The 17,002-nt window shown below is 40.3% G+C and overlaps 1 protein-coding gene across 1 annotated transcript in view; it reads right to left on the bottom strand.

Annotated features, from left to right (window-relative positions):
• The window catches only part of dnah5 (dynein, axonemal, heavy chain 5), a 148,526-nt gene that overhangs the window by 68,635 nt on the left and 62,889 nt on the right, over positions 1-17,002 (bottom strand). Inside the window, exons 53-60 of the mRNA XM_050046483.1 lie at positions 14,441-14,575; positions 13,999-14,121; positions 13,486-13,699; positions 13,001-13,224; positions 10,383-10,581; positions 10,100-10,272; positions 9,460-9,590; positions 7,865-8,018 (exon numbers count right to left, since the gene is read on the bottom strand). Of these exons, the coding sequence (XP_049902440.1) occupies positions 7,865-8,018; positions 9,460-9,590; positions 10,100-10,272; positions 10,383-10,581; positions 13,001-13,224; positions 13,486-13,699; positions 13,999-14,121; positions 14,441-14,575 (1,353 nt within the window). The remainder of the gene's footprint in view (positions 1-7,864; positions 8,019-9,459; positions 9,591-10,099; positions 10,273-10,382; positions 10,582-13,000; positions 13,225-13,485; positions 13,700-13,998; positions 14,122-14,440; positions 14,576-17,002) is intronic.

The raw sequence follows: 17,002 nt of genomic DNA, 5'->3' as shown, positions 1-17,002 counted from the left end.
AATCATACAATGTGATTTCCTGGATTTTTTTTTCTCATTTTGTCTCTCATAGTTGAAGTGTACCTCTGATGAAAATTACAGACCTCTCTCATCTTTCTAAGTAGGAGAACTTGCAAAATCAGTGGCTGACTAAATACTTTTTTGCCCCACTGTAACTATGGCCAGCAAGCAAGGGAGAAGAACTACTGAGAACAAAAAGCATGACTATGTATTTTGTATTATTCGTATTTTTTAATATATTTTTATATTTTAAGTTTCAATTTGCACTCCATGCCCTGAAGTTGGGAATTTTAACCTACAGTATTTGTATCAATAAAGATCAACATTTTTCCCAATTTCTTTTCCATTTTTTTCATGAAGGGGTTCTTGTTTAATTTATATGATTTAATTAATCACAATTAAAAATTAACCCTTAGATACCAGTTTTCATCATATACCACTAACTGCTTTTTTGAAAAATACACTATAATTCAATATTCTAAAAGCAAAATTGACTTTGATTATTATTAGTATCATCGGTTGACGCAAGTAGAAGAAGAAGAAATGATTTTGCACTTGTCCTGTGCATTTGACCCTAACTATGTAAGAGCAGTGGTACTATGGCAGACCCTCCGCGCTGTCATCAGTACAAATTATGTTCCCATGTGATAAAATCCACCATCCCCCCTGATTTTCTTTTACAACTTGAGTACTGGTTATGGGGTAGGGTTAGGGTTAATGCGGTAGCTGACAGGAAGTATGCAGGAACCACTGCTGTGGCTCCAACTAAAAAATAGCATTGAAACAGCCTATTGGTTTGACTACGTCTGTAGGTTTAGTGACAAGTCAGGTTTAGTAGTAAATGCTGTTGTTTGTTTAAATCTCTCTTTTTTCTTTATATCATCTAATTTTTAATTAAATGTCACCAAAATATTTGACAATACACCCAAAACCATCAGAATTATGAGATTTTTTTTCAGAATTTAATCACTAAAACTTTGTTAAATTTTTAGGACTAAAAATACACACAAAAAAAGAAGAAAAAAAAGAAGACAAAATAGTTTTGCACATGTGGTGTTATGGCCTTGAGTTGTCAGAAGGTGTGTGAGATGCCATATCTTCCTGGTGGTGCAGTTAGTAAGTCCCTTGCTCTGGGGACACAGAGGTTCAAGGTTTGAATTCCCAGGTTGGCAAGTATTACACTTTCTGAACAACTTTCACTCAGGTCTTGACAATCCACCAGAAACCAGCAGGTTGCTGTGTGAATTCTTTCAGGACTATATCCCCTAATAAAAAACTTAAAATTATGTTTTGTGACCTCCCTCTCTCCGCCTTTTGCTTCTGAGGCTGATTTAGCTTCCTGGCTTCGGAGCCAGTGGGCGGGGTTGGAGGGGTTGTCAGGAAATTACCTGCAACCATATAGATTTTCTGTTTCGGCCCATCTGCTGTGAACCCTTCTGGTTAAAAGGTTGACATGTCATATCCTCTGCTACTTTATCAATTTCTGAACTAAAATTCCCCATCTCCTGTGTCAAATCTCTAATATACAATATATTCAACTCAAGTAAGAAGAATTTATTTCAGGTCATAATTCTTCCTGTCAAAATCTACTATGACCTTCAATGACCTGCTGATTTGTTTAGTAGTTGAATGGTAAGGTGGTTGTCTTTTGATGCAAAGGTTAAGAGTTCAGCCCCTCTTTTGCCATCTTGCAGGTGGTCTGAATCTTTGCATTTTCCAGGATAACTTGACTCTTTTCACATAGTAACACTATTTGTGTATAGATTAATAGACATATATTTAAATCAGCACAAATGTAGTCACGTGACGCACATCATGTCTCTGAAAGGACATTATCTACGTCAAAGAAGCATCAGCATATAGTTATGACCCTGATGAATAATTTCAAAGAACACTAAGAGTTTTGCTTCTTGTCAATTATAAAGCATTCAAATGCTTGCCACCTGCTTGGACCCTGATAAATGTCGCTTGTGGCTTTATTTTTTTTCTCTGTGTACAATAAATTGAATAAACATTTTTGTCTTTCAACCATTTTTGTAAGTCTCTTTTCTTATGCACTCTGTAAGCAGTGATTGTGGTAGTAGTCAGAATTTCAGCTCAACTTCAGAATACAGGGCTACAACAGACCACCATGACACAATTTTAGATGTTTTTTCAGATGTTTTCTTTAAGCACTCTAACAAAAATACTGCATGTTTATGATGGCAAATGAGTGCTTCATTTGATTTCTCATGCATCGCATTTTTAGCCCAGATTTTAAAACAATATGTACTTGATTCACACGGAAAAAATTATTGACAAACAAAAATTCAGAGATGCACAATCTGAAAAATAGGGCTTTCAAAATGTAAGAGTAACATAACAAGGTAACCATCTGCATTTTAGTGCTATTAAGTATTGCCTGACTATGAATTCAAAGGCAAGATCCCCCCAGTATAACATACTTAGGATGAAACCCTTGAAATACTGCTGTGATTTTCATCTCCATCCATCCATCCAGCCATCCATTTTCATCCGTTTATCTAAGCCAGGTTGCAGGGGCAGCAAACTGAGTAAGATGGTGCACTTGTTTCTCTCCCCAGCAACCTTTTCCAGCTCCTCCTGGGGGGATCCTGAGGCATTCCCAGGCCAGATGAGATACATTATTCCTCCAGTGTGATCTGGGTCTGCCCAGGGCCTCCTACTACTTGGACATGCCCGGAACACCTCTGACAGGAGGCACCCAGGAGGTATTTTGGCCAAATGCCCGAACCAACTCAACATGTCCCGCCCTTTGGATGTGAAAGAGCAGCTCTGTTCCGAGCTCCACCTGGATGTCTGAGCTTGTCAGCCTATCTCTAAGGCTAAACCCAGCCTCCCTAACAAGGGAAACTAATTTCTGTTGCTTTTATCTGCGATCTCATTCTTTCTCATGACCATAGGTGAGGGTCGGAACGTATATGGACCCGTAAATCCAGAGCTTTGCCCTCTGGCTCAGCCAACTCTTCACAACAACGGTCCTTGATTATATTTGATCACTAACATGCTTCTCCCTCTAACGTCTTTTGCTTCTGATGTTTGCCCCATTCTCTTTATTTCCTCTGACCCTTAACTGTATCGGTACATGATTGATGAAGTTGATTTTAATTTATTTAAGGACATTTTTGACTTTCTTTTTAAATGGTTAGGCCCAGAGTTGCAGGCACCTGTTGAAACCCTTCTTATCATCCACACACTGCCTTAGCCTGGTGTTAAGGAATGAAAAAAAAAAAAATTCATTATGAAATAACACACCCTCTTTGCTTTTTGTGCCTTTTCCAATAAATCCCTAGTTACCACAAGAGAGAGCAAGTAACAGAGGAGGGAGAGCAGGAAAGAGCCCTGAGGGGGGGCATGTAGTGTTGTGGTTAGAAGCACCATGTCTCAAACCATCTGCTGCGCTACTCTCACATAAACAACAACCTCACGGTAACAGCTCGCTCCTCCTTTTTATTTCTCATCTCTGTCCACGTCTCTCACACACAGTCATCCTAACACTTCTGCAACACTAACTTCTCTCTCTTTCACACAGGACACACAAACCTCTCACCTGCACACAACACCCAGACACAAACTCTGGTCCCCACTTCTATTTACCTCCCTGGTAAAGCAGTTGCTGCCTTAATTGTTATTTAGGGAGGGTGGGAGAGGAGTGGGGGGAGGAGGTAAGACAGAGGGATGATAGGGATGTTATAATGAGGCAGAGGGAGCAACAGAAAAAGGGAGATTAGAGAGGAGAGGGAGCAAATGGAAAATGAGCGGGACAGAAGAAGAAAACATGAGAAAAGAGGTCGCTAAGAAGAAAACAAAAGGCGAAATGAGGGAAAATTGGATGAAAATTAGGTGGTCAAGGAAAAGTAAAAGGGAGAAGTCACTTAAAAAGCATTGCACACCCAGGCTGTTAACAGCAGCTGCACATAGTGATAAAATATTGATAAACTGATTTTTCTGTTTCAGGGCCATGTTATATTAATACTACACATAAAATGAAATGAAAGAGAAAAAGAACTGTTTTGATACAACTTTTGTTGTATAGAGGTAAAACTGATGTTGACAAAGTTTTCCTTTGGGGAAATAATTTGCAGCTGGAAAAAAAAAAGTAATAAATTGCAATATATCGTATCGCAATACTCAGTGTATCACAATATCGCAATAATATCGTATCATGGGTTCTCTGGCGATTCCCACCCCTATCAGATATGTCTCTCCATTAAAGTGCTGGCCAGTACTTCATCTTGATGGCTGTGATGCACATCACTGCGGTTGAGGTGATAGGACCTGTACACAACGAGAAGGGGATGAGGATGATGATGTTTAATGGCAAGTGTAAATTAACCAATGAGTGTAAGCATAGGGCTGGTTTGCCTTGTAGTATCCCCCTCCTGATCTAATCTCATTGGCCCATGTAGAAATAATTGTGGATGTTTCCTTGTTAGTGGAAGTGTGTTTTTATAATTTAGCAAATATCACTTGTCTTTCATACAGACATCATCTAAATGTATGATGTAGGTAAGACTAAAAGATTAAATTAATCTAAATATAAAATGATTAAAAACAAAAAGATTTCACCACCACGCCTGTAGACGTAGATCAACTTTTATGACTGTGTAAGCAATACAAATTCATCTGTGATGAGTCTTCAATTTGGAAAATGTAAGAAAATTTGCAAGCCAGGCTTTATGCTGAGCATCAAAATGCTGTTGTCATAAGACGGGGCCCTGTTCTCACGGCTTGTTGCTGCTTGATTTGAACTACATAACATAAAGATCTCAAAACAAAACATCAAACAGTGGGAGCTGGGAAGAGGCGGGTAAAAAGCAGCGGGACTCCCGTGTCAGCACAAAACAGCAGGAGTAGCAGCCTGATGGAGAAGTATCTGGGAGCAAGATACTGTATAAGAGCTTGACATTAGGCGTGTGTAAAATAATAATTAGTTCACTTGTGCATGTAAAAAAAAAAAAAAAAGGAAAAAAAAACACACAATTTAAGTTTCTCTCAAATCTGTTGAGAACAGCACCTGACAGTTTAATATTAGGTGTACTCAAATGTGCCTCTATTATTTCGTAGCTTGTAAATGCATACAAAGGACTGGTCAAATCAGCACATACCAGACAGAGTTTCCTGAATGATCTTGCAATGGTCAGCAATTATTCAACTTTTCCATCTTTAAAGTTGCCTTTCACAGGTCCCCTTTTCTTTTATTGTGATGGTATCTTTAGTGATAAGGTCATTGCTGTGGCTTTGTGTAGTACTAGCATTAAATATGACTCAAGACAGTCAGAGGGAAGGAGGACAAAAAAGGAGGTAAAAAGATGAAGAAAATCAAGTCAGGAGAAAGACAGATTAGAAGAGCAAGCAAGGAGGAGAAAGGATTATCTGAAAGGAGGTGTAGAGGAAATATGGATAATGAGAAAGGAGCTTAGAGCCACATGAATAACCAGGAGAAAAGGGAAGGATGATAGAGGGGGAGAAGATGTGGAGGAGACAAAGGGGACAACAATGAAGTAAGAGTACGAACGGAGGAGGAGAAGGAGGAGGAGGAGGAGGAGGAGGAGGGGAAAGAGAGGTTAAGAAGAGGAAATGGTGGAGACAGAACAGGAGGGAAACCAGAGGGAAAACAGACAATTAGAGGAGGAGGAAAAGGGTGACAGCACAATAAAGAGATGTAGGTGTGGAGAGAAATATGTAGGAGTAAGAGGAAAGGATGGAGCTAGAGAGGATAGTAAGCTGTAAAACAGAGACAAGTGCTTTGGAAAAAAAATTTTCTCCAGTTATACTACAGACACTGGATCCAGTACAATGGATGATTCTGGGAATGCAGTAGAGAAATGTGTAAACTTGAACTTGAAGCTTCCTTCTCCTATTGCTGCTGTTACAGAGAAATACAGACAAAAGCTATTCTGCTGCTCTAATGCAGAGTGATGCAGTACAGAGAAGAGCAAGCTGTATCTGTCCCCTCTGCCAGTTACAGCTTCAATTCATTACATCCAAATCGATGAGAAAATAATTGTGAAATGCTATCGTATTGACAGCGAAAATGCAATTTGCTCTTTAATTTGATTGAATTGAGATAAACTGCACTGCTCATAAACCAGAAAGAGACAACATGGTTTCCTACTCTCTGAGTCTGTGCTGTCACTTGCCTTGGTATCATAGTCATGAAATGTTTGTTTTATTCATGGGTGAATGCCACTCGTCAAGTTCAGCAGCACAACAAAAGTATGACTGAGGCTTTTGTGCTGGAAAACTAGATGATGTCAATGTACCAGTAAGTATCTGAGTCAATGTGTTTGATTATCAAAACTACTGTAAAACACTTGTGCCAGTGCATTCATCAAAAGATGATAAATCTGTATTTTTCTTCTGAGCACCACTCTTAATAATGAAACGTGTCTGTTTTTTTGTACACTCTACACATCCCTGGTAAATAACACTGAGAAGACTTAAATATGACTGGAATTACAGTGTTGCACTTGTATGCCTCTGTACACCAGTCAAGTTGCACTTACAGTTTACATCCGTGTGAGTGCAAACAAAGATGCTTCACACACATTTTCCCCTCGGCAGCACACAAGATCTGTATAATCAGCACAATTTCAAGCTGGAAATCCAAGATTAGAGTCACCAGTTCAGTATTTGACCAAGTGCCTCCCCTTCTGTCCCTGAGATATGACGTTAAGTAATAGCCAGAAAAGTGTTTTGCAGAAAATTATAATGTCACAGTGAAGCTGACCTTTGACCCTTTGGATATAAAATGTCATCACTTCATCATTATATCCTATGAGACAATTGTGTGAAATTTTGTCATAATTAGTGTAAGAATTCTTGAGTTATGGCCAAAATTGTGTTTGTTTGTTTTAAGAGGTCACTGTGACCTTGACCTTTGGACAGAAAATTCTAATCAGTTCATTTTTCAGTCCAAAAAAATGTGCAAAGTTTAAAGAATACTGACACACAGCTACATAACAAACCCTGGAAGTCAGAATCCACGTTTTTTTAAGCTATTATGGGTCAACTGCAATTCCAAGGTGGAAATGCTCAGACATGAAGTTAGCTGCGTATTTCCGTTATGATACGTCTTGTAGCGGACATAAAACACCATACGGACATGTTAACATGGTAAAAAAAAAAAAAAAAAAAAAGATTTTCACTGTAAGGGGTCTGTGGTTACACACAGTTAACAAGTTCACATTAAAGGCACTGTATGTAAGAATGTGGCCAAAATGGTTACTGCACTCAAATTAATACTGCCGCGAGTCGTGTCCGCACCCCCTCCCCTACAGATTCGAGGTTGCTGGACAGCGGCACGCTGGAGACTGATTTGTTTGCCCACAGGAGGCTGCCGTGGCAGGGCTGCGTCGCCGCGTCCTTGATCTTCGGTTTTCCAGCGGACCGTTCGAGCAAGTCCGGCTTCTCTGCTGCTAACGCTGCTGCCGGGATACAGCTGAGGAGACTACTAATGCTATGTACCGGGACACTGCTAATGCTCCTTGCCGTGCTGCTGTAGCTCAGTTGTAACTGTAACTGATGCTGAGACTCTACTGAGTGCATGACTGGTAGACGGCGGTGGGTGGCGCAACACGCCAAAACACAAATTCAAAACATAAACATGATTTGCGGACTGTAAAAATGTTTTTTAAGTGCGAATATTCTGGCCGTACTATTGTTGTCAGTGAGATCAGTATGTTATATGAACATTATTCCTTAGTCTCTGTGACATATTAGGAGGATTTTATGACTATTTGCTTTATATTTCTTACATATAGCTCCTGTAAGTATAAGTTTATATGACTATAAATATTTATGCATGTGTGTTGTGTCTTTTTTCCATGTTTGTGCTCCTGACCTCTCCAGATGACAGGACGTTGTTCATATACTCAAGGAAGGACTCGTCTTTGATTTCGTTGTCAGTAAAGATGAAGCTGATGCCTTTGCCATGTTGGCCAGCTGTCCTGTACAAACCCTTCAAGTCATCCATCAGGTTGGCTGTGTTGTATGACCTGGCAAAAAACATAATGCATTGAACACATATGCACTTAGAGGCAAAATAAGTGAGTGTCAAAGTGGAAGATTAATGGGTGGACTTAATCACACAGAAACGTGGATGAGAAACTTAATGCATGAAAAGAGTAACAGAGATAGAACAACAGTATTTCAAAGGTATAGTTTACATGAATGCAATGGAAATCTAAGGTTGCAGAGAATGAGAACTGAATCGAGCCTGTGTGAAAAATAGACACGTAACGTAAACACGTAACTGTGTGTGTAGAAAGAGAATAAAAAGCAGCAAGAGAAAAATCAGGTTGCACGTGTTCTCCAAAGAGGGCTGTGAAGTCCAGAGGCTCATTCATATTAATACCAAGCACTAAAATCTGTCAGGAAAAGAGCAGACAGGAGATATGATGCCAACAAACACATGGGGACTGAGGGAGAAAAACACTTGACAGGTTGGGAGAGCGAGACAGAGGCCAGCATGAGACACAGAACAATGAGTCTGACAAAGTGTAGAACAGAGCAAGCAGAGAAAAAAAGTGACAGTTAAATCAAAGGAGAGTTTTTCTTATACTGATCAATCAGCTACACTGAAAAGAGTCTCATAGGAGACAATTATATTGTCCCACAGAGGAGACTCAACTGCTGAGGGGCTGAGGAGTTGCGAAGATATCATACAATAACTATCTTTCAGACCATATCCTGTCCCGGCAATTAATTAATTCTGACTGCAGCTCCTGAAAGATAAGTGATGAATCTTTCTCAAATGTCAGACGTGAGACAGAATATTCATACTCTTAAAAATATTTGGAAAGAAACCAGGAGCAGGAGCCTGTTGGTCTCTTCAATGATGAATGAAGAATGAACAATGAACAAAAAAGTGTAACCTAATTACCTCTGCCAAAGAGGCTATGTTTGCTGTTCAGTTTGTTTGTTTGACGGCAGGATTATGGAAAAACTACTGGCCGTATTTTCCTGAAACTTGTGTACGGTGAAGCATGGGCAGAGGAAGAACCCCATTAATTTTGGAGTTGATCTGAATCAGGGGGCAGTTACACAATTTTTTTCCCCTGCTTTTGTTAACATTGCAAGAAAGGGCATTAGGCCTGGGACGAGGTCTGCACTCTTCGAAATGAAATAATTTTGTGCTTGCAACATAACAAGCTCCTAACTCAACAGCATAGTTGGAGCAGAAAATGGGTGCTATCATAGTTACAGCGTACCTGTACTCTATAGAAAATAACTGCATTGCAGTGACACATGGTGTGGTACATCAGGGTTAGCTTTGCAAAGTGTGAGATTGGTTCAGTCTGAAAACATCACTCGAGAACTTATTAGAACTGGAAGAGTTTTAAGTGATAGGGTGACTCAGTAATATCACTCACAAGTCGTTACTATAAACAACCACATGCTGAAGATGCGTATTGGTGTACTATATGTGAGCATTACCGTGTGAGGGTGATCTGGAAGATCTTGTATCCAGCTATGAATGAGGCCAGTCTGGTCAGGCTCTGTTTACCTGAACCCCCAACACCCACCAATAGGGCGTTGCCTCCAGGTGTTCGAATTATTCTCGAAACCTACACACAGAAAACCAAAGAAAACACATAGAACTAGGATTATTAAAGGGAGTATACATACACATAGCAAAAAAAGGCAAGGAAGACAGAGGGAGATTTTGTGTGTGTGGAGGGAGAAAGCAAGCAAATGTAAACCTCCAAATCAAACTGTATTGAAGTAAAACTGGCAGCATATTTTTGGACTTCAGGGATGTGTGAGCACATCTGAGGGCTTTCAAATGTAAGAAGCTTGACCACAAAGATTTGTTGCGTGTCCAGAGACAAAACTCCAGTGGGATGCTCGTGTCTCAAGGCTCTTTCTGTGTTTGTTTTAAGTTTGACTGCCTGCAACTTGTCATTTTTTATGCACGCACACTTTTATTTAAAAGATGTATACTTTACCCTTTTACAATACCTTTTGTTCTGTTCCGTAATGTAAAAAGCTTGTGATAAATGTTCTTGCAAATATTACCATTTTCCAACTTAAATCACACTAATGTGAATAAATGTTAAAAATCTCTATAGAGTACCTTGACCAGATGTATCATAGCATCCTGAAAGAAGACCATGTCCATGCCAGTTCCTCTGATGCTCTCATTGTAGTGGCTCAGGAACATGTTCAGACGCTCCTTTAAGCTCTCAAATGACTCAATAGGTTCGTACACTTTGGGTAAATCAAAGTCTGAATCTTCTGGCTCTTCCCCTGCGAGGAAAGAAAATTTGACATTAAAATTATCACAATACCAAAGCAAATGCCTTTAAAAAGACACTGCTGAAATGTTCCAGTGCTGTGTCTTTTTGATTGATGGGTACCTGTAGCCTCTGGTGCGTCTCGCAGAAAGTCAACAAAGTATGTGTCTAGTCCATAGTCCCCTATGTTCTTGGGCTCTTCAACAAGCTCCTCCTCTACCAGCTTTGCCAAAGCCTGGTCAAACCACTCCACATCCTCAGGCATGGTAAATCTGTCAGCTATCACACGACTGCACTCGTGTTTCCACAATGCCAGAAGCACCTGTAAAATAATGAATTGTGTTACTGCTTCTGTTCAAGCCAGTAAGGTCAAAAACCTTATGTTGGGCAAAGCGTCTCTTCAGTCTGTCAGCCAATTCAAGCCAGCAGGACAGGTGAGTGTGGCTCCTGAATTAGCTAATTCAGCTCTAATACATACATAGGCACAGAGAGCCTCGCCAATATGACAAGCAGCATTGATTGGGAGGAAACGTTTTATTCTTTAATGGAAGCATTGAGTGACTTTGATGACTAGGTAAAAAAAAAGATTCACAAAGCATTGAGCAGAGACACACTGGATCATTTGTTTGCACTGAGATCCATTAAGGTAGACATTGATTAGATGTATCGATTGTAAGAATTCTGCACATACAGCAACTACATCATGAAATAAAGCCTTGGGAAAGTTTTATACATATCCAATACTCTTGTATTCTGCTAGAATAGTTTAGCTCATTCTGTTCTAGTCAAAGTCTTCTGAGTTGAGTTGGCAGCCTCAGCAGGGGTGTTTGCTAGACTCTGGGCAGCCTTAGGTAGAAGATATATTTCATTGTATTCTATTATTCAGTGAGGCCACAAACCAACAGTGAGTTGGACACCTCAGCAAGAACTGAGCTTGCAATACTAGCATTTCCTATTTTCCCTGACAAACACTTCTGTCTCTCTACTAAACTGGGAATATAATATGTGTTAATGTATCATGTAGTCATACGTTAGCCTTACCACCTAAGTAAGGGTTTGGCCACAATGTGTTAGGGTTTCTTCACTACTCCAGTCTAGCACAAACTTCTTGTGTTTATTTGAATATAATACAGTACTCTGCAACACACTACATTATGTTACTTCTGTCTATGATCTGTTTACATGCACACAAGAAAACTACTATTACTACTGGAGGAAATGATCTGACATCAGTGCAAGAACCTTGTCACTGTAAATATGCATTTACATGCAGTAGCCTGTATTTTAACTAAAGCTGGAATATTTGAACACACAATACAGTGAGACATATTTGGGCTTATTTGTAGAAATGATTTTGTCAGTAGAAGTTTTAGTCCATTGATTTAACTTTACTTTTTTATAACTTTTACTTTTGCAATACCTTGTCTGAAGTCTTTGTCATATGCATGCATTTTTGTCAAATCCCCTGTATGCATGATCAAGAAATTAATACAAATACCCTTAAAGAGATACAGATACAAATAGTGCTTCATTTGAAAAATTTTCTTTCCTATTTCATTCCATACCAAAGGTGAATGGAAGCATTCAGTTGCATAAAATGCCACCGGATGCCAAAGGTGTGTAGAATAGACATACTTTTGAGCGTTTAAGTAACATCAAGATATGCTGAACTGCCAACTCCTTCAAATACAATGTGCTCGACTTCACCACATAACAGACTATATGGGTTGTAGCTGCTGCTGTAGTTGGCCAATAATATGCCACAATAAACCCAAGAATGCTTGCTGTGATTGGCTGCAAACCATATAAATAGCCGTTTTTTTTTCGAGATCTGGGTACAAGAGGATCAAATGTGTGTCACTTGACTGGAAATTTTGATACAACTCTGTACTAGATTACTCTGGTCAATACCTTAAATGTTATGGGTACCAACACCCAGCCCTACATGCTACCCATCTTTTGTATCTATGGGAGCTTTCACACCTGCCCTGTTAGTTTCGGTTCAATCGAACTCAAGTTTGTTTCCCCCCTGAAGTCGTTTGGGCAGGTGTAATCACAGCAATCACACTTGGGTGTGCACGAAAACAACCGGACCGAGGCCTTCTTGAAAAGGTGATCGCATTCTGGTTCGGTTCATTGTGGTGAAACTTATTCCGACCTCAATCCGAACCAACTGCAGTCGCATTACGCATTGTTTGGGTTAAACATGAGCATGTTACAGTCCTGGAGGATTATTAATGTGCGCCTCTTACTGTAATGCCTTAATATGAACATTTGGGGCATCCAATGCATCAAAACTTTTCTAGTTTTCTAGTTGGAGCCGCACCTCGTTTTCAAACTCTATGGTTTGCCTGAAGTGAACAATGACAGCAATATAGTACACGATGACCAGCGCTTAAATCAACGCATTTGTCCCTCCATTATGACATTAAAAAGTGTCACATTTATCTTGTAAGTTTACTCTTCCTCAACATTTTGTTTATTTCCTGGATTTTTACCTCATGGAAATTCTGACCAATCAAGAACAGCTTTCTCACTCAAGGTATTTGATCTGATCTGCTTGTAAATGCTGAGAACATGAACCAACTCAAGGCAATCATGCAACTTTGTAACAAAATAAGTCCCTGATTCAGACCAAAGCAAGCAAACTCTAGGTCTGAAAGCAGCCCATGACATGACATTTTCGAAATCATGTCAATAAAAAAAAAAACTTATGTAAGTGCAAATTTAAATGTTCTCACCTGGACAGAATTGACCACCTCAGCGTTTGTATTGAGCATGCCTTGCCAGATCCTGGACAGATCCCTCAGGTTGAAGATGTAGTGGAACTTGGCAGGAGTTGGAAGCATCTTGTTTTTAGTCAACTGCCAGAGATGGCGGGTCAGAGACACCAAACGGGGTACGGTGCTCCGAACCTCATTGGCAAACCCACGACGAGCACAGAAGTGGCCCTCACCAATCACACCTTGAGAATTGGATTGATGATGGGGTAGTGGAAGTTGGTAAAGTAAAAACATATAATTCTTTTCAAAAGCATAAGACACAGTACATTATGTAATGAATCATGAAATGTTGTAAATTTTGAGTCACTTCAGTATTATCAGTATTTTAATAACACGGCACTGTAGTATCATCAATATCAGTTTTGATAACACGTTACTTAACATTTTTCAAATGTTTAAATACCATACATAAAGGATGATTCCACTGCACTATCTTTACACACCAAATATCTTGTCAATGGAAGCATTGGAGGGCAGGGTACAGTTAAAGATGGAGAACTGCCTCTTCAGTCTCTGTGGGATGTCATTACGGCCTCCTCCAGGATGGATCATAGCTGCCAGAAACTGAACGTCCACAATATTGGTGAACTCTCCTGGTTTCTCCAGATTGAAGAACCCATTTTGCTCCATCAGCTGTCTGACAATCTCATTAGTCACCTATGAAAAAGGGCAAAAAAGCACACTTAAATCAAGAGGAGATTTACTTATTAGTTTATATTTGCATTCTTCTTTGCTGTTATCATCAGTTCATTTAATTGTATTATTTAATTGGGTAACTGAAATGTGCAAAATTAAATTGCCTCAGGTATAATAAGGAAAAAACGGACTTGAAATGAAATGATTATTAATGAGATTCTAAAACAAAGCACAAAACAATAAATGTACTGCATACTGTGGTAGATAGTGAAAGGATATTTTTAGTATATGAACTGGTTGATGTTGAAATGATTCCTAACCTGGTCTCCCCATTCGTTGATGACAGGCATGTTGATATCATCTATAAAAATGGACATTTTCTTCCCAGCAGGGGGTCCATAAGTGGTCCCCATCCTCTTATCCACATAGCTCTCCACTGTCCTCTAAAAGACAATACATATTGTGATGAAAAAGACAGCAAAAAGGGAAGGACAGATCCAGTAAGTTCCACTCAGACAAAATCCATAGTAGCAGCCTGATTGATGTGCAGCTTAGTCCTGTACAGGATAGACGGTGGTCTTTCCTCTGGCCTGCACATTATTAGTGGGACCAGACATCGATCAATATTATTTCACAAGCTTATGATAATCCATGACAAGTTAACACAGATGTAGACCATCAATCTTTCAATGAAACTGCAAAGAATGAGGCAGCCGGCTGTTAAAAACTAATTAGGAAAGTAAACCGACAGTTCAGCTTTACCTGGAACATGAGCGGTGTGGTGGCAGAGGAGAAGTTGAGACTCTTTCCGACGTGGGTCTCAGGATCATACTTTGACATGTAGCCCTTGATAATAACAGTCTTAGCGGTTCCTTGCTCTCCAATCAGCAAAACAGCCTAAGGAAGTGTAAAGGGTAAAGTTCCATTTGAGACAAATCCCCAGATGATGTATCTTCCATGCATGTCTACATTGCAACTGTCGAGCTTGAGATTTAAACTGTTAACCCAAACTGTATTTGTTGTGACCTGATCTTGATGTGAGCACCCCCCACCCATTATTAGAAATATAATTTCACAGCTGTGGTATAACAAAGGACATATGCACAGAAAAGTCAAAACAGACAACTCAAGAAAGCACATAAGACAGAGAGGGAAATAGGATTTAAAAGACAACTGTCAAACCTATTGCACTAATTGTTTGAAGAGAGTGCAATCATTTGCTTAAGATATCTTAAGGGCCCTGAAACACCAAGCTGACAGTTGGCTGTTGGTCAATGTCGGTCTTCAGGTTTCCCCTTTTGAATGATGGCTACAGACTATTCCTCTCTTCTCGTATGCAGACTATGCAGTCTATACGAGTTATTTCCTCTCACACAGGTGTAGAACGTACACGCTGGTTGGCCATTGGATAAAGTCTATGCGAAGTGTTTAAGTGCAAATTTTTTTGGCAGGGACACATGTGACATGAGGCGACGCAACAGTTGGCCTTTGTCGCCACTTATTCTTCAATGTCAGTTTGGTGTGTCTGGGCCTTGAGATTACAATTTACTTTACTGATTCAACATTTTGATTACTGATAAGTAATCACTTTAATTATTCATTATGACAGCCACAAATTATAGTTCTTTTACAGATCCACTTATTAAAACAATGTGTTGGGGGTTGAAGGGGGCTGTCTGTTTACCAGCCGTATAAGCTATTGATATCACAGCCCTTCATCACAGCTTAATGTAATTAAACAAAGACTTTTTTCCACATCATTATGTTTTTGATCACAATGTAGATACATCAGCCTTTGTGAAACACAAATTTACTCAGTAAAAGTAAATGGAATTGCAGAAGCTTCCAAAATGAAGTATCATCCCCACAGAAACCACCTTTTTACAAAACACACCAACATACAAAAGCTCCCACTGTCCTCTTGTGGCATTATGAATCTAAATGATTCTTACACACATTCATACATATGAATACATACAGTCACTATTGATAAATGCCACGCTGGCAGTGCATTTCATGGGCTTTCAAGTAGAGTATCGACCACAATATTTTAATATGGTCTTTCAGTAGGTCAATGCTGCATGAAGCCATGCTGCCATGGTATTGATCTCAAGTGTGTGCATGTGTGTGTCTACTCAGCAGTATCTAGGAATAAATTAAGCATTATACTCTCAATAGAGAAGAGATGGGCTCCAGCCTCTCTAAAACCCTCATCATAAGCCTTAAAGACACTATGAAGAGGGTTATGTATATACTACATTCCTGTTCACAGCGCCTTTCTAGGTCATTTGCCACTTGAAACACGAATCAAGATTAGTCGCTAATATAAGTCATATCAACACAATACGCAGACATCAAGTGAATTCTTTCATTCTCTTTATGAACGCAGCCTTTCATTTTTTAATGGCAGCATGCAGTTCCCTTTCAGTCGATTCACTCGGTACAACACACAGTTGTATATGGGATATCTTGCTTTCATCCCCCTTGGCTGAATACACCTTTAATCACGCCCTTAGGCAGATGGTGCGTGACAACGCATGCTCTTTGCATGGCCCCGCCCGCGCATAAGAGGCCGGTCGTCAGCTCCATCCCCAGTTCTTTTGCATTTCACCTCGCAGAGAACACCTTGCAACGCCTACTAGCTTTTAGCTAATTTAGCTTATCGGCTATCGGAAAACTAGCTTTACTGTTCTGTTGGTGTTAGCCTAGCTTCCCACAGGGCGCTAGTTTTTCCACCAATTTACGCTAACGGGAATATCGCATGATGAGTACCGTCCCTAAGAAGGCTAAGAAGAAGTCGGCTCATCGGCCTTGCCCCCAAGGATGCGGCTTCATCTTAAACCGTAAGGACTTACACGATGCCTGCCCTGTCTGTCTCGGTGTTGTCCACGCGCGCACCGCGTTGGCCGAGCCGGAGAAATGCGATAGCTGTCGCCTTCTCCCGCAAACAACACTTGAGAAGCGGGAGGCTTTCGTGCTTAAGGTCCTCGGTTCCGCGGCTGCTAGCAAGCAGGACCCTCTGCTCTCTGAGACGGCTGATGTGGTTTCGTCCGCCTCTGAGCCGCGCTCTTTCCTTGGGCTGGAAATATGCACCGCCTCCGGCAGAGCGCGCCTCTCGGAACACAGATTGGCTGCATTTCAGCACTGTCTGGCTCAATTTCAGTTGGAACGCAAACTGCGCTACCACACGGTCTTGCAACTAGCGGGCATGATGGCCTCCATGATAGCAGTAGTACCGCTGGGACTGCTGAAAATGAGGGGTTTTCAGCGCTGGTCTCGTGCTCTTCGTCTGCACCCTCAGCGTCACCTTCAAAGGAAAGTGTC

The sequence above is a fragment of the Epinephelus moara genome, chromosome 6 (genome assembly GCF_006386435.1).
Source record: "Epinephelus moara isolate mb chromosome 6, YSFRI_EMoa_1.0, whole genome shotgun sequence".
NCBI lineage: Eukaryota > Metazoa > Chordata > Actinopteri > Perciformes > Serranidae > Epinephelus > Epinephelus moara.
The sequence above is the reverse complement of the archived record's forward strand: the minus strand, read 5'-3'. Positions and strand labels throughout refer to the sequence as shown.